At 42.3% G+C, this 22,938-nt stretch overlaps 1 protein-coding gene across 1 annotated transcript; it reads left to right on the top strand.

Annotated features, from left to right (window-relative positions):
* Positions 1 to 3,348: 3,348 nt before the first annotated feature.
* On the top strand, positions 3,349 to 15,994 carry LOC306796537 (apoptosis regulator BAX). The gene is made up of 6 exons (XM_079295521.1): positions 3,349 to 3,486; positions 4,637 to 4,685; positions 11,385 to 11,546; positions 12,073 to 12,205; positions 15,459 to 15,563; positions 15,686 to 15,994. The coding sequence occupies exons 1-6, from the start codon at positions 3,417 to 3,419 to the stop codon at positions 15,782 to 15,784; spliced, it is 618 nt and encodes a 205-aa protein (XP_079151647.1). The 5' UTR covers positions 3,349 to 3,416; the 3' UTR covers positions 15,785 to 15,994.
* The last annotated feature ends 6,944 nt before the right edge of the window (positions 15,995 to 22,938 follow it).

The following is a 22,938-nucleotide window of genomic DNA, read 5'->3' as shown; positions in this document are numbered from 1 at the left end:
TCTATCCTCCACACACTTCTATCCTCCACACACTTCTGTCCTCCACACACTGTCCTCCACACACTTCTGTCCTCCACACACTGTCCTCCACACACTTCTGTCCTCCACACACTGTCCTCCACACACTTCTATCCTCCACACACTTCTGTCCTCCACACACTGTCCTCCACACACTTCTGTCCTCCACACACTTCTATCCTCCACACACTTCTGTCCTCCACACACTGTCCTCCACACACTTCTGTCCTCCACACACTGTCCTCCACACACTGTCCTCCACACACTTCTGTCCTCCACACACTTCTGTCCTCCACACACTTCTGTCCTCCACACACTTCTGTCCTCCACACACTTCTGTCCTACTGTCTGATTTGCACGTGCGGGACCCCTACACGTGTGCGTGGATCTTATTTGTGCTCGCGGATTTTGACATTGATTTGCCTTCATACGAGTGCAGCACGGTTGCTCAGTGGTTAGCACTGTGGCCTCACAGAGAGCTCCTGGCCCCTGTTCCTCTCTGTGTGGAGTTTGCATGATCTCACCGTGTCATTGTGGGTTTCCTCCGGGTGCGCCGGTTTCCTCCCACACTCCCAAAACATGCATGTTAAAAAGGAATTATTGACAATAAATCAGATTCTGCCTTATTTTATTTGACACTATTGGCTGCTCAGGAAAATGTCCTCCAAAGACTTCTGTCTTCCACTCACTACTGTCCTTCACACACACCACTGTCCTCTGTGGTGTCTTATTCATTTCCCTGTGAGAAATAAATGTGATGAGAAAACTCTCAAAGGACTATTTTATTGAATGGACACATAGAATAATTCAGCTGAATGGTCAGAGCTCTTACCCCACGGATGGTTTGGAGAGCTAACAACAAGTCAAATGTTTTTCAAAGCTTTTCAAAGCAGAGTATTTTTGCTACACACAAACTGAACTGCTTGTTCCAGCTGCATATTATCTTGTTTCCCCCCTTCAACCCCCCTCGCAGGCTTACTCTCTTTTCAGATGGAGCTAAGATGTCAAGGCCGGGTCCCAGGCCTTGGCAGGTGCCCCTTTTTCTGCTTTTATGAAAAAGGCAGAGGTTATGAGCTCTCACAACCATCAGGTTGAGTTTGCAGCAAGACAGGACATCTTACAATTGATCAAAAAATCAACACATATTGCGTTGTAGCTGTGCAAACAATACATGTTCTATAAAATTCTTGGGAAAAAACTTTGAACCCTCTTGTATGGACCTCTACACACACGTGGCGTTTAAAGCCATGTTTATAGTCTTCAATGTACTCGCAATACATTTCCATTTCAAGTGTACAGTAACCAGCCAAAGAGCTGCTTCTATGACTGTTGTGTTTAAGTATCTCATCATTTTGACTTTCTATCTCATAATGTCGACTGTGGGAATCATTTTATTATCAAGTCTAACTTAAAAAAATGTTTGCTGGCGGATTCGCGGGCCACATAAAATGACGTGGTGGGGCGGATTCGGACCGTGGGCCTTGGGTTTGACACCCCTGTTTAGGGTATGCGTGACATGACAAGATGTCTCCTGTAATAAAAAAATATTAAAAAATCCTACCCTATTCCTAGAAACTCCCAGTGGCACGTGACTCCACTGCATATGTCTCGTGGAAAATACCTCATGATTGTTTTTGTCAGTTAAACTGTTGTTAAAATTCAGTTGTGGGGTTTCTGACATCGCTCGGTTTGATGTGTCACAGCCCTGTGTGTTGATTTAAAAAAAAAGAACTCAACGTTGTCCATAATACCCATGAAATCAGAGATCAAGGAATTTCAGGTTTCATTACATCCCCTTGTTACCATATGGGCCCACATGGACATCCGGTACCGGACAAAGTACTCTACTTCAATCAGATTAGATAACAGAGATGTTCTAATCTCAACAATTTACTCGTGGGTGTGTTATGTTGTCTGTAAATGTGGGAGAGCTCTCTCGTGCTTGGTGCACTTCAGGGGGAGGGGAGAAGAGGAGAGGAGGCAGGCGGAAAAGGAGGCACGCAAGGAGGCACGCGGGGTACTTCTCAAGTCTCTTAATCGTTGTTTCCTCGCTCCTCGCATGGTTTCCTCCATGCATCCCTGGGACTAAGGGTAATTCTCAAGTCTCTTAATTGCATCCCCGTTTCCCTCACTTGTGTCCTTTCCTTGCGTCTTAGTCCCTCCCACCAGGGATGCATGGAGGAAACCAAGCGAGGAGAGAGGAAACGAGGAGATATGTTTTAAGAGACATGGGACGTCCTTTCCTCAGTTGCCTCACGTGAAGCGACGTCTGTTTCTGATGACGGAGGATCAGCTGATCACAGCTGGATCAGCTGTCAGTCGGCTTAAACAGCTGGAGATCACTGTACTTAATAATAGTAACTAATAATACTAATAACTAACAAAGACACACAGTAATCACCACTGTAGAGCCGTTTTCTCTCTGTAGTCTGTTAACAAACCCTGTGTTCTCTTTATAAACTCAGGATCCATTTCTACCAGCGGAATGCGTTTGACTTATTTATGAATTATTTGCATCTGTACGTTTTGAAATTGTGACTGTGGCGTCATTATTAAATAACCCAGAATATGATTATTGTTGCTCTTAAATGATAAAACTCATCAAACACTCAGGAATGATGTAACAAGTGTTTCGTCTCTCCAGCTCTCTCTGACTTTAATTGTTTCCATAATAAAGGTTATTGAGGGAAATATCACATCATGAAAACACAAATCTTTCTAATAAATGAAGAAAGTTGTTTGTGGTCGTTTTGTTGTTCAGACTACATTGAACATTTATTTAAACCAGATGTTGAATCAGAAACCTATTCAAATATAAAGCTTGAGTTTATTCTGTGATCCATCTTCACTCTGGTGTTAAACTCCAGTCATCAGTCCGATCGGCTGCAGCGTCCAATCACATGACTGATGAACAATGAGGGGGCATGTCGGCCGGTAAAAGACTTCCTGGAAGTCTGTTCTCGTGGTTCCTCGCTCATGGCTCCTCCGAGGTCCCTCCTCCATCCTCCATCCTCGCTCCTCCGAGCTACATTAGAGCTTTGGGACGGCCGTCAATATGGCGGCGCAGAAACAACTTCCGGTTCAAGCGAGGATCGAGGAGCGAGGAAACGACAATTAAGAGACTTGAGAAGTACCCTAAGACGCAAGGAAAGGACCCAAGTGAGGGAAACGGGGATGCAATTAAGAGACTTGAGAAGTACCCCCGGTGGCCACTGCGCGCTTCCGTGTCACTTCCTTGTTCCTCTGTGGAAGGCGAAAACTTTTCACGGAGTGGATACGTCCGGGACTTTGTGACTTCACTTCGGCCAACCTCGCGTTCAACATTGGAAGCAGACATCTAGCTTCATCGTCCATCGCTCCGAGAGCTCTCGCTCCGCGCTGACCGAAACTTAGACGTTATGGCTGACAGCCGGGAAGAGGGGAGAGAAGACGGAGACCGGGAGCCTCAGGGCGCGGAGGGTGGGGAAGGTACGTGAAGCCATGTCAGGTGTACTGACAAACTTGGCGGCAACCTTTTTCACTAAAATAGACAAAACATCGTTGAATTACTGTACGTGTTAGAATGACGTTTAAATTACCAGGGAACGCTACGTTTTATTGCCAAGAACGTTTTTTGGCAAAGTTTGTTCCCCGTATATGTGTTGCCTCAACCCGAAACTAGCCCTGGGCATAGCCACAACAAGTCGTCTGTTGTGGTGCTTTACGTGACCCCAGACAGGTAGCGGTGCCACGGCTAACCAGAACCTAACCTCAGCCCCAACCGCGGAGGGTTCCCTTATGGGACACCCTATTCTCACCGGAGGGAACCCCTTTCATGAAGGACGACCGCTTTTAAATATCGGTTCAGAAGGGACGTGTCGGACATGAACCTTTTTGGTGACAAACAAGGTAATAAAACGGGCAGCTGAGTCCGGACACGGAGTCAAGGGTCACTGCGGTGTGCTGCGGCCGGTTTCAGAATTTATTTGAACAAGTCGTGAGCAAATATGCCACCAAACACCTCCGGGAGCCCATCAAATTAGGAAGATGACTTACTTATTCGGTCAAAGACGGAACCGATGATGTCATGAGGGAATTGCCACTGATTGTTGTTGGGACGGTGACGTCACACGAAGACGTACGCTTAGGTTTCACTTTGAAAAAGAAAGAAGCAAACTTCTAAAAGCCAACAACTTTTGACAGAGTTGACGTATAGACAGCACACGTAGTTGAGAGAAAGTCTAACAGACCCTTTTTAACATCAATAATGTTATAATAACAATATATTAACATAAATAATTCCCCAACTTTTGTCAAACTTCGGTGTCATATTGATGTACCTTGTTTTGTTAATTTTGATGTTAGAAAATATACTGGAAAGACAGTTAAAAAACTACAACTTATACAAATTTAGTAATTATAATAGTGAACTGTTTGTATAATAAAACAAACTAAAGCCTTAAGAATATTACAAATCAAACATAAATCAACATGTCTCGTTAGAACAAGAAACTTTCTCCCACAATAACATGTGTCGGTCAGCTGTTCTTTTTATTTTGAATGTCACACATCTGCTCTCGACATTTAGACAACTAGAAATGGTTATTATGGGTATTAATAAGTATTCTCATTGTTCCAGATGTCGTCGATGATCCCATCATGGAGCAATGCGCGGTGGTCCTCAGAGGGTAAGTCTCATCATTACAACTTGAATAATATCAATGACAATGAACTTGATTTATACAGCTCTCTCCAAAACAAAGTTACAAAGTGCTGTTGAAATACACATTGAATACAACAATAATCCAACAGCGTGCATGATCAGGTCAGGAGAAGGAAGACGTGAGATGTTCCTCCGTTGACCAAAACACGATTGAGCAACTTTTGTAGCTTGTTTTGCAAACAAAATGTCGCTTTCAAGCAACCTGGCTGCAGGGTTGACATTTGTAGATGGGGAGCCAATATGTTTTTGAAAAGAATGACAAAGGAACATGCCAGAGGGTTTTTTCATGCTTTAGTCAGTTTACAACAAATGTTAATCTTTCCAATTCATTTTTTCTAGAACAACCCATCGTTTATTAGGTGTTTTAAAGTAATTGTTTATTTTTGCACAGCATGAAAATCCACCCGAAGAGACTTAAAACGTGATGTTACGTGATATCTGGGGGGTAACCCCTCACGATTTTTTAATCCAATAATAAAAAATTGAAAAATTAATAATTATTAAATTTTTTTTTTTTTTTTTTATTATTAGAATAAGTATCAGTGTGGTTTGGGCATTTCAAGAATGCCATCAGTAATGTACCGAGCTGGATCAAACACAACTTACCTCAGGGGATGAAGGAGATCATCAGAGGTGTGACCCCTTCTCTGGGCTGGCTCGTCAGGAAAATATGAAGAAATGGAGTCGGTCGAAGAAACTAATTCGTTATTTATTTATTTGCATTTACATCAAAGTATAATCTCTTTGTCCAAAATGCAGAGGAAAATCGTTAACTGAAAAATATAAGAAGAAATCACCTAAGTATTCAAAAACCCCTTCAGAGTAGTTTACAGACAAAGGATCTGTAAAAAGCTGACTCAGCCAGGCAGACGAAGCTGGCTGTGTAGCCTACGGAGGAAAAAGTTAATGATTCACCCAGCGCAGGACTGGACAGAGTGAGCTTTCTCTCCTGTTTCGACTTCAAAAAACCTTCTAAGTTTTCTTAAAAACCTCCGACAGTCAAAGTCCGGAGATTCTGTAAAAAGTTAAAGTTTCACCCCGTGCAGGCAGGAGCCCTGCACGGGGTTAGAGCCTCCTTCCAACTCCTGCTCCAAGTCTTTCTTCCAAGGTCCTGCTCCAAGTGTGCTCCTGCTGTTTCAAAACTGCTGGTATTTATACTAATACGGGCTTCAGATGTCTGACTTCCAACGGATTCCTACCCTTCACATCACTTGATTGATGACACAAAAACCCTTACTTCAGCGTAATCTTTGAAAGCCAGGTCTCTCTGTGTGTCGATAAGAGCTCCCCCGCAGACTTAGCGACGCCACTGTCAAGGCTAAGTTTATTTATGTGTGCCCCCGAGGCTACTCTACTGATCTGACCGCCCTATAGTTTTTCCTTGAAACCGCTGACTCGGCCCTTTTCACTTTGTCTGGGATTTTCCCTTCTGTCTTCTCTAGACTAATGACCTATATTCTCATGCCTCACACTGCCTCCGGCCTCCCGGACTCCACGGGGGTGCGATGGCTGCCCCCCCCCCCCCCTCCTTCTCCCCCCGGGGAACTCCAAGCCCGCCTGATGGGGTGGGGGTGAGGGTGTGTGTGTGTGTGTGTGTATGTGTGTATGTGTTCCCCCGTCCACTTCAGGGCACCAGGGGTTTTGCACAACACAAACCTGTCTGTCTACCCGGTGCAATATTATAAGAGCCTCAGAGTCATATGCCTGATTTAAACAACGGTTTTGCTGGTAGAGACATCACTACTTCGCAAAATCTCCACCGTGTTCAACACCCTCTCTTGCGAATCGTGACTTGTCTCTACCTCCGTTCTTGTATCACACAAAAGGTAGCTACCATGATTAATTGAGGCTACAACCTTTGACAATGTCTATCTCAGTGAACGGAAGATCAACCATTTTCTATGCGATCTGGGCCAATTCGCCACATCTCCTAACACCCTCTCTCGAATGGCACCAGATACACGAAAAATAGAACATCTCATACTCTCACAGTAGAGGTCCATCATAACTTCTGTATCGTCAAAAATGCACAAAAGCAGGTATTCCCAGAAAAACAACGGGAACCTGAATCATATTGAAACACAACACATGAAATTATATCATTGAAATAAAGACAGGAAAAAGAAAATGAATCCTATCTGAAAACATAGTTTAAAAGAAGAAAAAGCAACGCTAAAAAGTAAAACACTCCCCATCCCCAAAAACAAAAGCCACCTCTCAAAGATATCATAAAAGTACAGGATACAAAACGTTGAACATATCAGAAAACACAAAATACCCCCACAACCTCTTTGTTTTTGTGTTTTTTCTTTTCTTCTCTCTCCTAGAGCAGAAAAGTCAATGTCCAGAGTCACATGCGAGCCACGCCAGTACCCGTCACTGTCGATAGTTCAGCATCTCCCGTCCAAGACGCCACCTGTCTCAGCCCGCTTTCTGTCCCAGAGGACATATTCCTCTACACCCTGGTCGTTAGAGTCGATTGAAGGCCCCCGGGCCCACGGAAAGTCCAGTTTCAGTATTCGGATACTGATAAGGACCCAGGTCCGCGTAGGCCAGGTCTCCCCCGATGGGCTGATGGTCCCTCAGGTCCGTTGCATCACGTAAGGGCCCGTACACGTTTCGGGGATCGATTTCTTCGTCCACAGAGTGGACAGAGGTCAGGGTCATGTTGACGTTGGGAGACAGAGAGGGAGAGATAGCAGTGGGTGATTCTGGCGAGTCCGACAGTGGTACAACCCGCCGGTCCAACTGGACCTGCCCCGAGCTTGGAGATTTGGTGTGGTTAACCTGGAGACCTCAGGGATGAGAGGTTAAACCCAATATATCCAGGGGATGAGGATAAAAGTATTCAACAAAAATAGCAGTAAAGTATCAAAGAAAGAGAAAACCTTAAATGACTACCTATTTCAACCTGTCCTTTCTAGACTGAGGCGTGCTATCTCGCAGCCGATTAAGTTTTATACAATCGTGAAGGATATTGTTAGCTGCTGTTTCCCTCGCCCTTCTGTATGCCATATGAAAGCACAGATCAGGATCATAGATCGTTGGGCTGGGCCAGTCATCTGGTCCAAGATTCATTTTCACATAATGACCAGGGTAGAAATCGTGTAGAAATCAAAACATAAAAATCTGAAAAGGCTCTCTCCTTCCTTAACTAGAATATTCAACTTAAAAGTTTGAAAAAGTTTTAAAACTAAAAATAAATGCTCAGTCCGTAACAACTGCATAAAACACTCAAACGATGTGTATATAATCCCTACTTAATATAAAGGATAAGATCGTCAAAAATATAAAATAAGAAATGAACAAAATGTCCTCGCAGGAGAAACTGAAAAATCTGAAAAGCTCGTGTAAAATATACGGCTGATAAGAATTGAACTGGTAAAGTAACAAACAAAAAATGATATACTTTTAAAGGATTAAAGACCCTAACTATATTTAGAGCAACTCGGAAAAGAAACAGAGCCGCTCCTATATAGTTCAAGTGTAAGGTGATTTTGGAGTTCCCCTGAATGCCAATAGAGGGCTGTCCAGGCTCATTCTAGGCAAAATCATGTCCCCTGAGCAGCTGATGATCCAGCCGGCTTTTGGAATGTAAAGTGTGAGGTCACAGAAGTCAACGTGAGGCTCATGCCTGCTGGGATACTGGCTTGCCTTTTTTATTTTTATTTTTTCCTGGCGTAGCTGTCTTGAAGCCATCAACCATCGTTCACTGTTGACCCGTGACCTCACTTTGTGTTGGATGTGTTCTAAGGTTAGGAAGAGGAACTAGATTCTGTTTCAAAAAACCTATTGACCTTGTCGTGTCCCTCATTTCGTAATCCCTTATGCACATTGGTCCTTATTGGAGAGGCTTGCTCAAGCAGGACCTCAGTGAGTGCATCATTCCCTCTCCACCCTGGAGGAAAGATAAGGGAAGGTTCAGCCATTTTCGGACTAGCGTGGGCCATTTATTCTGCTTGTCGTGGCTTGTCGTGGGCGAGCGGTTTGCTTTTTTTTCCTTAGTGAAGTCTCTTTGTCACCATCATTCTAGTTCATTCTGAGCTGCCGTGAAAGCAAGGGAAGGAGGGGCTGCCCCTCCTCCCCTGATCGCTCCCTCTCCTCTGAACAAGGAGGGAGCGTTTTTGACTTTAACCTGAGAGACACACAATCTGATCCCCTATTTCACACCTTTAGTGTTTTAGGGCCTAAGGCCTCTCAGGTATCCAGCCATGCAATAATATAACAGTGATATTATTACGATTTTAACGCGAGAGAGAAAATCTGATCCCCTATGTTACACATTCTCGTGTTTTAGGGCCTAATCTCTCTCGAGTCTCTGCTTTTTTCTTTCTTTGCAGTCAAGACACCTTCCAAAAGAGCTGTCACCTGTGACATTGTCATGAGTTCACAAGAGCCCGCCCACGTCAACCAGAGGCAGCGACCCGAGCAGCCACAGCTGATGACGAAGGACCGAGTACTTCCGTTAGATTTTCGCTGGAACTTAACCACTGAACAAAGAGGGGGGAGCTGCCTCCCCTCCTCTGCCTGCTCTCCCTGCTAGGAGCAAAAAGGAGGGGGCCGCCCCTCCTTCCCTGCTCGCTCTCTCTCCTCTGAGCAAAAAGGAGGGGGCCGCCCCTCCTCCCCTGCTCTCTCTGCTAGGAGCAAGGGGGGGGGCTTTTTAAATTTTGCAACAATAAATATTAACTAAAATCAACACTGTAATACTACCCCACCCTAGGCATGCGATAATATAACAGTGATATTATTACGAACAACAATTGGTAGGGAAGGTTGCATCACTGTTCTTTTATCCTCGGGAGGATCCGTGTACTTTAACCCGAGAGGGAACCGCTGTTCTACCTAGAATACACGTTCTAGTGTTTCTAGGATCTAATCCCTCTCGAGTCCCTGTTCGGGCGCCATGTTACGTGATATCTGGGGGGTAACCCCTCACGATTTTTTAATCCAATAATAAAAAATTGAAAAATTAATAATTATTAAATTTTTTTTTTTTTTTTTTATTATTAGAATAAGTATCAGTGTGGTTTGGGCATTTCAAGAATGCCATCAGTAATGTACCGAGCTGGATCAAACACAACTTACCTCAGGGGATGAAGGAGATCATCAGAGGTGTGACCCCTTCTCTGGGCTGGCTCGTCAGGAAAATATGAAGAAATGGAGTCGGTCGAAGAAACTAATTCGTTATTTATTTATTTGCATTTACATCAAAGTATAATCTCTTTGTCCAAAATGCAGAGGAAAATCGTTAACTGAAAAATATAAGAAGAAATCACCTAAGTATTCAAAAACCCCTTCAGAGTAGTTTACAGACAAAGGATCTGTAAAAAGCTGACTCAGCCAGGCAGACGAAGCTGGCTGTGTAGCCTACGGAGGAAAAAGTTAATGATTCACCCAGCGCAGGACTGGACAGAGTGAGCTTTCTCTCCTGTTTCGACTTCAAAAAACCTTCTAAGTTTTCTTAAAAACCTCCGACAGTCAAAGTCCGGAGATTCTGTAAAAAGTTAAAGTTTCACCCCGTGCAGGCAGGAGCCCTGCACGGGGTTAGAGCCTCCTTCCAACTCCTGCTCCAAGTCTTTCTTCCAAGGTCCTGCTCCAAGTGTGCTCCTGCTGTTTCAAAACTGCTGGTATTTATACTAATACGGGCTTCAGATGTCTGACTTCCAACGGATTCCTACCCTTCACATCACTTGATTGATGACACAAAAACCCTTACTTCAGCGTAATCTTTGAAAGCCAGGTCTCTCTGTGTGTCGATAAGAGCTCCCCCGCAGACTTAGCGACGCCACTGTCAAGGCTAAGTTTATTTATGTGTGCCCCCGAGGCTACTCTACTGATCTGACCGCCCTATAGTTTTTCCTTGAAACCGCTGACTCGGCCCTTTTCACTTTGTCTGGGATTTTCCCTTCTGTCTTCTCTAGACTAATGACCTATATTCTCATGCCTCACACTGCCTCCGGCCTCCCGGACTCCACGGGGGTGCGATGGCTGCCCCCCCCCCCCCCCTCCTTCTCCCCCCGGGGAACTCCAAGCCCGCCTGATGGGGTGGGGGTGAGGGTGTGTGTGTGTGTGTGTGTATGTGTGTATGTGTTCCCCCGTCCACTTCAGGGCACCAGGGGTTTTGCACAACACAAACCTGTCTGTCTACCCGGTGCAATATTATAAGAGCCTCAGAGTCATATGCCTGATTTAAACAACGGTTTTGCTGGTAGAGACATCACTACTTCGCAAAATCTCCACCGTGTTCAACAGTGACATGCGTGTAGTCCATCGAGGGCCATATACCGCATTAATTAATCCAATGTTTTTCTTCTTCTGCACAACATGTAACATTTTTACATTCAGTATTGAGTCCTCCTATGGGTATATTTCTTGATTTGATCCAGTTGTACCTGAGGCAGATCTCAATGGATTGGCAATCCTTTGTGATGTATATACACACATAGTTGAATACTGAATGGAATGACGTTTGTCATTCAGATGATGATCATATGCGTTTTAGGTATAGTTTCGCCGGTAAAGAGGTAATCCCATTTCATTTGATCAATACTGAGATCACCATTATTTAACACATTATGTACCTTTCAAACCTGGTCTTAGTGGTTTGAAATTCCCGTTTGAATATGTGGTATTTCCTCGTTGAAGCAGTCCTTCTCCTTGCCAGGTTTGTGGCCGCACGAATAAACGCAGAGGATCCCAGTCGACACGTGTCCTCTGAGCAGCTGGGAGGAAGGCCTGGTGAACAACAGGATCCGCAGATCAAAGAGGTGGTGAATCAGCTGCTCAAGATCGCAGACGAGATGAACAGGAACGCCGAGCTCCAACGGTACGCTGTGCACCACGTACAAACTTTGGTTCCAGGTTAATTACAGGGCCTTAAAGTCAATCTACGGTAACTCTGTCACAGCATGTGCACGAGTGTTCATTTTGTCAGCTATTCTTTTAGTCTGAGCCAAATGTCCTTGATAGTTTTTACCATGTCTTGAGTCAACCTCGTCCTGTTTTTTTTAGTGAAGTTGTACTAAAGGACTGGGCGTCTGAGTCAGTAATTGTTGTGATTGTTTTGGTATAGTATTAGTCAATGAAAACTGTAGACATTTGTATGCCTTCACACCGGCGACAGCACGAGATGGAGGCATTATGTTTTTGGGTTGTCCATCTGGTCCAGCCTGTAGGGAAGTTCTTCAATTTTGGCACAAACATCCACCAGGTGAAAATGATGAAGGGAGGACATGTTGGACAGACATGGGTGTGAAATGCAACTCGACCGGTAGGCGGAGGCACACGACCGTGAGGTGGTCATACTAGTTCAGCCCTTGTTACGTTTGAATGTGTCCGTTTCTTCCCGTCAGACTGATCAACCAGGTTCAGGGCGACTGTGCTCAGGACATCTTCATGAAGGTGGCCGGGAGCCTCTTCACTGATGGCATCAACTGGGGCCGAGTGGTGGCTCTCTTCCATCTGGCCTACAGACTCATATACAAGGTAACGCCCAGAAACACACGAGTCACCGAACAGGGCCGCAGTTGTTCTAGTATTTTTTAAGTGGTTTGCCCAACGGTTGCCTGTTGGGATTCGACTGCTCCTCACTGCATGTTTTCAAAAGAGCAATTATTTTCAACCATTTGTACCCTGCCACCAAATCCATGCTGCAGAGCTCCCCCACCTCACATGAGCACTAAGAGGCACGCCCTGCAGATCAAAAGTGAACAGAACTTTTGTTTGTTCATAGAGAAGTATCTAATTATAAGAGAATGGCTGAGCTGTATTATGATGTAGTGCAGGAAAGAGTAGCCACTTCAAGTGTCACGATTTAGATTCTAATTCGAAAATCGATTGAAATCAGCTTTCAATTTTAACCTTCGCAGTCAAAATCGGCTTCGGTGATGGGGGGGGCGGGCTAGTAGTTTACCAGGCATAGAGTGCACCATTAAGGCTGAGTCCTTACCGCAGAGGCCCAGGTTTGAGTCCAGCCCAGGGCCCCGTTGCTGCTTTTCATCCCCATTCTCTCTGTCCTTTGCCATTTCCATTTGTCTAATAACTGAATAATATTTAGGGAGCTCCATAGAATTCACCATTTTAATGAAATTTAAATGAAATTAGTTTTTTTTCCTGCAAAATACAGGAAGACTGAAACACAATTTGAAATGTCATATTCCTTAGTTCAAAACAAATAACAAAGTTATTGCTATACATAATGAAAAAGTACAATTTGTCCAACTCGGTCACACATTTTTTCCCCACTACATAGAGCACAGACATCCACTTCTACAAAGTGGGTAATCTGCTCCTGCTGTTTGTGCTTTCATCCGTCCGATAGCCGCAGACAGCAGCTAGCTAGCGTTAGCCGCGTAGAGACAGGCTGGACACAGTACAGTCCACACGCTGCTCGGTCATCTTCGGTCTGTCCCCCTGGTTCAATGCACTAGGACAGGTGTCTTCAACTAAAATTCCAAAACGTGCAGATTGAGAAAATCTCCTCGGGCTTTTATTTATATATATATATATATATATATATATATATATATATATATATATATATATATATATATATATATATATATATATTTATATATATATATATATATATATATATATATATATATATATTTATATATATATATATATATATATATATATATATATATATATATATATATATATATATACGCTGAGTAAGATATTCTCAGGACCACAGTGTTACAACTAACTCTCATGAAGTGAAACACTCTATGAAAGAGTTCAAGTTGAAAAAACGAAAATACAGACATGCCGTGGTAGACCTGTCAATCACCATGTAGCCCCGCCCTAAAGCATACCCTGCTTCATGGTCTGTTTGACTCTAAATGGGACCCCTGATGGCCATTAGAAAGAATGCAGGTTTAAAGCACTTCAGCATTGGCTTCACTTTTCAGAACAGCAGGTTGCTGCCTGGCTCACAGCAATTAAGCTTTACATTCAGCTTTCTAAGAGTCGTGTGCAGCCTGACGGGAAGATCTGCATACAGTGTTCAAGGCTTTGAAAAATAACTCTTCTCTCTACATGTTCTTTGGTAAATAAAATGAATCTGCCTGTTTTCAGGTATGGTTGAAAATGTAATCATAGCATTGTCCTAAGAAGATGCTAGAGTTAAGACTCAATCAATAAGGCACTGCTCTTTGTAGTAAAGATGATCCATATCAATGGAACAAAACCAGGGTTCGTGCACCAATAACGTAGCAGGTCATATGACATCTCTTTTGTGACACTAATATTTGTATTTAATGATAATCAACTCTGTCATAATATCATATTGTATTATTTGTTATTTAGATATAAATGTGTGTCGATGCAGCATTAACTATGTGCGTACATAATATATATATATATATATATATATATATATATATATATATATATATATATATATATATATATATATATATATATATATATATATATATATACATTCATTCATTCAAGAAGCCTAGTAGTAGTAACAACGCCTCTGTGTAGTAAACAACTGTCAAATCAAATAAAGAAATTATATTCAATTATATTTTAACAAATTATTATTCTCAGTTTTCAAATTTAACTGGATGGATTATAAATAATACATAAATAAATGTTCGTCTCATTTCAAGTACAATAAGGGCTGGAATAAAGAATAACTGATTCCCGTACTTTCCGGCATATAAGCCGGTACTTTTTTTCACACGCTTTGATGCTGCGGCTTTTACACCGGTGCGGCTAATGTATGGATTTTTTCATAGCTTTGCGCCGCCAACGCATTTAACATAAATATGGATGAAGTACCTTTGACGTTTGACCTACCTCTCACTAGGACTGTTAACAAAAAAGGTTGAAAGGCAAGATGCTTTTAACAGTACTAAAGTTGTCTTCTTCTCTGAACATCATAACATGTCCGACTCGCTAGCTTCTAAGCTAATTTTAACATTACCACCAATGGGGAAATGCTAACCACGATTAGCATTCGCGAATATACCGGTAATATATCTTCGTACATCTTTTCATGCTTAATACAGACATGCTTACATTACAGATTAAGGTCTCTCAAGGCTACCAAACGGAAGAAGTAAAACGAAGCAGCGTGTCTTCTCATTAGAATCTAAAAGCAACGAGGCAATAACTGTTGTTGCTCATAGCTCGTAGCTCGGAATAGCAGTTACGGCTAACTGGCTTGGCTAGTTGCTGCTAGCACAACGAGCTCCAATAACAGCTGATTCCTCCACAGAAAAAAAGTCTGCGTTCTGCTTCGTTTTACTTCAAAAGAAATCACAATCTGAGCAACAGCCACAGAATTTAATTATTTTATACACAAAAGAGGAACGAAAAACCGAGGCAAGCTCTCATTTTTTTTCAAGCTTGACATTTATTTTTTTTGAGACAATTATGTAGTTGAGATGCGAGTTGGGGACCCCTGCACTAGGACATAACCACAGCTGCTAGCCACTTGGTGTCATGGCAGTCCCGTTGACAGCGGCGGGTGTGCACATTATTGATGTTTATAGACAAGACAGTCGACAGACTCAAGACGGCTGATCTAGCGGCTATCATCTCTCTTACGTTTTGGCTAAAAATAACTTCCATTAACATTTTACACATTGTGCAAAAATAGATATTTGAATTAATTGGATTAAATTACAGTATTGGCCACTTTTAGATTTCATTCTTACATTTTACACAGAAACCTGGCTTCAGTAGCAGTGCAGTTCTGACTGGTGTTTTTGTTTCCAAGGCACTGACCTCCAACCACCTGGAGAACATCCGAATAGTCATCAGCTGGGTTCTCCGGTTCATCAGAGAGCAACTGTACCCCTGGCTCGTACAGCAGGGAGGCTGGGTGAGTGTCGCGTTGTCCACACAACGTACGGTCAGCCGTGTGGAATGATCATTGGAATTGTTGCTTTAAGGCATTATGGATGGGATGCAAAGCTCTTAATCTTGCTGTGTCCATCTCTCCAGGTCGGGGTGATCCATGGTTTTTCTCGGTGGAGGACGGTAGCCATAGTAGCATCAGTAGCATTGGTGGCAGCTCTCGTTTACTACAGGAAGACGCGCTGAGAGCAGCAGACCTCCCAACCCAAAGGCTGCAGTCCCATCACCTGGAAAACTGCAGCCAGTTAATAAAGACTGTTAATTACAACCACTCCTCACCCTCCACCTATTCATCCAGTGGAGGATAAGTACTGTACCTTAGAAGGGGGGGGGGGGGGCTCCTCTCTTCTCAGGATTCCAAGAACAAAAAAAAAAAAAGGTCCACCATGCATCTCCATCATCCTTCAGCAGCAGCCGTATGGAAGCACAAGAGCTGCTGCAACACTCCCTCTAACAGCCATATTGGAGGCTGTCAGCAGACGACGGTGTTCGTGAACGTGCGTAGCTGTAGATGACTTCAAACAGACCAGGGGACCCGACCCTACCCGAACCGGGTCTCAGGTCCACATCAGTTCTGGGTGGGGTCCAGCGTAGATTCCTCCAGTATTTGTATGTATTTATATAGTTATCTGAGCAAAATTTTGAGCGATAGACCTGTGAGGACATAAGACTGGTTGAAAAAGAGTCTGATGACGACAACAACCAATCAAAATTCAACAAATTCCTGCATTGTAGCTTCATCATGTTTGCTTGTGCCATTCATTTTAACAGCCATGTTGGCTCGGTAGTTCATCAGGCCTGTGCTTTTCTTTAGACCCGTATATAGCTGTGACACCATTTTAAAACTGTCATGGTTTCCCCAACTGTTAGAATAGATCTGGCTAAAGTAACACGACAAATGCTCTACACCACGGCGATGCAAACTTCTGTCTGGACATATCTGGTCTTGTATAATTTAAGTCACGGGCTATTTTCAGATTAAAACATTGTTCAGTCTCAACAGAATTCAAAAGAGCTGCAAAGTGGAAGAAAACGCTGGATGAAGAAGTTTAAGTTGTATAAAGTTTTCTCTCAATACTTTCCTCCGGATTCTTGTGGCTAATGCAAAGTTGCCATCGGATTATATTACGGCCATAGGTTTTAATGATTTCTGTTTACTAAGAAATTAATAATTCTCAGACACTCTGGTTATAGAAAAGAAACAAAAGGACACAAATCATAAAATCTTTTCTCACAGCAGGCCATTTGGCATGTTATAGCCCTGGTGTTAATGATGGTGTAATGAACTACACTATGTTCTCAGTCCCAGTGTCTGCTGAGGAAAAAGTTCTATTGCCAGAGTTGAGTCTGAATTAATTTAAACGGCTCGTTGTAATTTCAGACTTCTACAAAGAGAATCTTAAGATTTCAGCTCCATTATTGGACGTCTCTTCCAGAAATGCTTCTTCGGAGTTATTGGATGACTTACCTCAGGTGTTTATGTGCCCTTGACTATTACACAGTAGCTCAACATTTGTACTGGTAATTTAGCCAGAGATTTTTTATTTTCCCCACTCCCATCATTTAAACTTCTAATGTTGTCCGTGCAGTGAATGAATGGGACTTTTAACTTCCACAACCCCGGACCCTCCCACCACACAACTCTGTAGGTGTGGGGGTGTTAGAGAGTAAGACTGTGTTTACAGAGTCTATTTATTGGCTGACCATCACTGTATTATGAATTGCACACCGGGTCAGGTATCTCGCCAATTGTCTCTAGAGTGCTTTCAAAAACAAACGTAGCATTCACAGACGAGGTCGTGTAACTCTCCGTACCAGCAGCGTTGAGAAGCGTACTTCTGTTGCCTCTGTCTTTCTGAGATCTCCCCGTTTGGTGCGAATGTAGTTGGTCACATTGAAACACGCGCCAAATGTTTCCATCGTCGGACGCCTGCGTAAGATCGGGATGGGACTGAGGAACTCGGTCTGGGTTAGCCGGTTTACCATCAGATCACTGTCATACCGTTATTTAGCCCCCTACCGAAGGCAGGCGGTAAACACGTCCTCTAACGGTAAAGGTGGCCGTTTTAAACGCATGGTTAACGTTGTGAAACAGCCGCAGTTTGGTTAGGATTCGTAAAAGATCACGCTTTGTGTTAAAAATAAGTCATGACTTAAGTAATCGTTGCGTTAAAATAACTCTGCCTTTGACCCAAACAGCGGCCTCCTGAGTCAAAGTCCTGTGCTTGTTTGACCCAGACGTTGCCCTCCGACCTCTTCGTACTGAGTCACCTGACTTCCTCCTTTGCTGCCGTCATAACTACTACCACCACTAGAGGCCGCCACCTAACGGCAAATGTAAATATGGGTCGTGAGAACGCTGCTTGTGCCGCCTATGGGGTTGTTTTTGGGGAGGGAGGACGGTCTCCAATGACGTCACCAAATAACACGCAACAAGAGAGGCAAGGGGCGACAGGACGGACGTTCTTCAACCTGCTGGTGTCAAACGGAGCAACAACCTACAGCAGCCAATTGCTGATCCAGTCACACTTCTCACACAAGAGAAGGGAGAAGACATTTTTTATATCTTTTCTTTTTTTTTATTCAAATTTTCTTCCACTGTGAATGGTAATGTTTTTAGAGAACAAACTGCTTATGATAATGAAATTGCTTATGTGGATTGTTTTTGTTTTTTTTCGGTCACATGTTCGCTTGGTGTTTTCACATGTACCTGCCTCTGAATACCTCAGACTGAGTCGGTTAGCTGTGCCTATCTGGAGACTTGCAGAATAGGCCCACACAGCCAACATCACAGCCCTGTTATCATGTTCCAGCCCGGTTGCTCCCCGCAGTACTTCATCGTCACATGCTCACTTCTCCAATGTGTTTTTAAAATGAACAGATGCTGGTCGATTTTTTTTATTTTTAAACATGTAAAACCTCTGCAACTGCTAGTAAAAGGAAAGAAAAAGAAGCTATGTCCTTTGGTTTCTGAATTTGCAATAATCTTTATTTATATTCTCCATCAGAAAGGCCATACTTTTAAGAGTACGAGAACCGTTCTCTGTGGCTCATAGATAAAGATGTAATGATTTAAACTATTGCCTTTTGGTTTCTTGGGATGTGTCTGGGTCAGATGATCTGATGGATGGTTTATAACACTCGATGGCTAAACGCACCTTGGTGCTGTTGTCTAGTGCCATGCAGCTTTTCTCAGGTGTTTTTGCTTCCAACTCTTTTTGTGCACATTTGAGAGGGATATCGCACTATTTATCTGCTTGTTTCATGGTGGTTTTTAAAGAAAAACATTTTTTTAAACTGACCTGATGATTATTTTATTGTTAGAAAAATGAACTCATTGGACTCCATTTCTGTGAATAAATGAAAAAAAAGTGTGATACCACTCGGTGTCGGTGTGAATGTTCTGAGGTCATCGTGTGATGTCTGGGTGGTCAAAAGACTTAAACTAAGAATTTATTTATTCACCAACATGGCAGTTCTGTTTACGGGGGTGTAAACCTCCCAGTTTAAAGATGTTGATCGAGGTACTTCAAAAAATATAATCTAAATTAATACCTTTTCCCAACAAATGTTAACCAAGGTACCCTAAGACTGCAGACTGTCTTCTTCAAAGAACCCTGGGGGACCGTCTTTAGTTTAGCATCATCGGTAAAGCATCTGTTTATTGCCTCAATCTTTTGACCTTCAGGGAAATTTGCAAGTGTACTGTTTTGCATGTGAAGAATCGGGCCGAATATATAGTACGATAAAATGAGGGAAATATAATATATCATTTTTAAGACTTCCTATTACCTTCAATTTTGCAAATCAGTTTAGACACCCTGAGTGTGAGATAGGACAGCGATGCAATTAACACGCACGAGAAATGCACGAGCAATATAGGAGATGGAGATTTTTAAATTTTGGGAAATGTGCCAAAAATGTAAACGATTCCTATAAACGGTGAGGTTAATCAACAGTTATTGTTGTGTTATGTATGTTGGGGTGCATGAGATCTCATTCAGAAAAAAGAAAAGAGTGGAGTTTATGTTGACCGATCTGATTTGTTCTGTGTAGCGAAGGCCCTCCACTCGACGCGTAAACACGATGGCGAGGCAGTCCGGGTGGTCAGAGCATTCTGAGGGAACCATGGAGGTGGTTTGGATCAGATCCCAGAATAATATTTCATTATTATTTTATCCTAACTGGTGAGAGAGAGATTTCTTTGGGGGGGAAATGCATTAAGGACTTACTCTGAACGTAGCGTCAAATTTTGGAGAAAAAAAAATGTATATAATAATACAGATAGGTATTTAAACCCTGATACAACCATGTGAAACATCCTTGACTTATAGGGTCAGCAGTGCTGCCACAAGAGGGCAGGGAAGATCCATCATATTTATTCTGGAATACATTTAAACTTAATTGCTGGTCTCAACTTAAATGAAGGCAAAAATATTCTTGAAAAAATAATAAACCTCTGTAACAAGCATTCCTGGCGATATTTATGGATATGAGTTAAATCTGGTGAAAAAGATTAAGCTATAATTTATAAACCGAAGTGGAAAAAAAGAATACTCTGATACATGCAGGATGATGCACCCAGGGACTTTATATCTTTGTGCTAAATAGATTCTAATAATTATTAATAAATATTGGATTCTCAGTCAGAGCCTTAGTGGACGTGAGCAGGTTTGGGATTTCTTGCTGGTATGTCTGACTGAGGTCAGGAATGCTCGGTCTGAGGCCGAGGGGTTCTGTGGGGGATGAGACAAATTTGACAGGCTGCTCCTCGAGGGGAGAATGGGTTGTTGCCAGCACAGCTTATACCTCCACAGTATGTGTGTGGACTACACCAAGTGGCTCGAAGTCTACCCTCTAACAACTGAGAGAGCTGAAGTAGTGACATTGTGCATAATAGATCTTTTTTAAGCATGGCGCCCCAAACCGTATCCTGACCGACCGAACAAGAGTTCGCAATAATTTAGTGTATTTTCAAAAGTACGATGGTCACTGTATAATCGTCACAAAAGTACATTTGTTTTTGTCCAAATGCGTCGGTGGTGTATGGGCAGTATTTCTATTACTTGTATTTGAAATACGTATTTCAAATACTTTTGAGTATTTTGTAATTTGTATTTGATAGGGCCGATAAAAATCGAACGTAATTTGTAACAAAATACTTTAGAGTGGAGTAATTTTGTATTTAAAATACTCAAAATACTTTCTCCACGAATCAAAAAACAGTTCACGAGTTCAGTCTTCAGATCTTCCAGTTCAACGGATTGTCTGAACGTAAATATTTTATCTGAGTGTGACAGATGTCAACTAGCTTGATGTATAATGTATGTCTGGGTCTGGCTACATAGCCTATTGTATCTACATGGTGATGGTTATAATATCAAGCTCGATGCTAACATGCTAATGGCGCTAGCATGCTGTCTAGGCTAGTGCATAGCCAGTGTTTAGCAAGTTAACTTATCAGTGGAGTAGCTATAGGAAGAGGGAGATTGGGAGCTTGTATGTTCATGATAACCGTATCAAGAGACGTCTGACCATCTAATCTTGCACTGAATTACAAGTTATGCTGTATCTTCTCAATGTGAATGTCATAAGGCCATATCAATTACTGGCAGATATTATAGTTCACAGTTAGCCAGGCTATGATGTCCATTTGTTCAAAAAACTAAAAAACATAAAATATCCAATTTATTTCATTTAAAAGGCATATTATGAAAGTATTCTTAATTTCATTATTTCGTACATTCTACAGTTGGCTACGTGGACAACATGTCTCAGCAAGACGATGTTCAAGAAGGACCATCAACAAGCACAGATGTGCTTCGTTACACTGACATTCTGTGACTGTTCTTCCTTTTTGTGGAGTTCACCAGAGCTTTGTGTACATTATATATAATTATATTATATTATAAAGCCCAAACCTGAATTCTCTGCTATATCAAATTGTGAGAAAATGGAAAATCCAGAAAAAAGTATTTCCTATATTTTAAATACAAAATACATATATTGTATTTTGTTACATTTTCTGGCACCAGTATTTTGTATTTTATTTTGACACATTTATTTGAGGGGTATTTTGTATTTTGTATCAAAATACATTTTGATGTATCTTTGCCCATCTCTGGCTGTGTAAATAGCTGAGTTGCCGCACGCTCTCCTCCCAGCAAAGTAATTCAGTTTCCTAGCAGCGGAGTTAATTAAACAAAAATACGAGTTGTTTTCTTGTTCGATTAATCCCATTGACAAACTATCGAGACCTACACGGCCTGCACTGCCCCTGATTAATGGCACAAGAAACCCAATGCAAACTATTGGCCCACAACAAAGAGCAGTGTTATTTTGACACGCTCAGAGTTTCAGCAGTTTTGTCGAATTTTGCGTATTCTTGCCCTGCCCTTAGTACGTTTATAACTGATGACTGTAAATCAACATTGTATGGACCCATTAGTCGAGGTGAAATATGAACCCCTATTTCATTGGAACAGAATGCTGCACATTGCACATTTAGCGCAGACTAACGCTTTCATCAGATGGCCTGAAGCCCGACTGATGTTGTTCCATCTCTACTGGATGTTTGAATAACCAACCGCTTACGAAGTTTGCCGAAACAAATATAATATGTGAAATAAATAAAACACGTCAAAGTTTGGCCTGAAGTTTATGTGTAAAGTCAACACAAACGGATGAAATCGCTTTTGCACCAAACCTTTCTGTTCTGTACGATCTCTGGAGAATGGAAAAAGATACACAGCCCATTAACACTGAAGACTTCAAGTTTATGATGAGCACATAGAAAGATTTACACACGATACAGCAGTGGTTGTTACAAACACACCTGGTGAGAGGTCTGCACTCTCCTGAGTGCACCTTTTTTAGTTGTTGAAGTTATCCCAAAGTAAGTTAGAATAAGGAAATTGTGGTTGAAAAGTAGGTAAGAACATCTACTCAAGAACTAGCCTTAAAGGTATAATATGCAGGAATTTCCTATGAAAACTTAAATAATCCCTTTCAATCACCACTCACGACCCAGTAGTGTGTCTACAGATACCCTGCCCTCTTCCTGTATTTTCTGCTTCCATCTCATTTTGCTGTGTTGGAGACATTTGTGTTCCAGTCATTCCCAGGTCATAAAGCTGCTTTAGACGCACGAACGAACACACACAGAGCAGGCCGGTCTCTGCGGACAGGATGAAGCCTGTGCTTTCAGAGGTGGGGGGTATAGTGCTTTAGAACGAAACCACCGTGAAATTATCAGAAAATAACTTTTTATTTTTCTGATCAACTACTTTTGTACTGACAGATTTATAGAAATATTCATGTGGCTGACCTGGGGACTTTTT

This window comes from Melanostigma gelatinosum (assembly GCF_949748355.1).
Source record: "Melanostigma gelatinosum genome assembly, chromosome: 2".
Taxonomy (NCBI): Eukaryota; Metazoa; Chordata; class Actinopteri; order Perciformes; family Zoarcidae; genus Melanostigma; species Melanostigma gelatinosum.
Note: the sequence above shows the minus strand (reverse complement) of the source record. Positions and strands in the feature narration are given on the sequence as shown.

Excerpts from the sequence above, each read along its gene's own strand:
- LOC306796537 (XM_079295521.1), top strand. The coding sequence starts at position 3,417 with ATGGCTGACAGCCGGGAAGAGGGGAGAGAAGACGGAGACCGGGAGCCT. Across the intron at positions 3,487-4,636 it reads GGGCGCGGAGGGTGGGGAAG|ATGTCGTCGATGATCCCATC; the intron begins GTACGTGAAGCC and ends TCATTGTTCCAG. Across the intron at positions 12,206-15,458 it reads CCTACAGACTCATATACAAG|GCACTGACCTCCAACCACCT; the intron begins GTAACGCCCAGA and ends TTTGTTTCCAAG.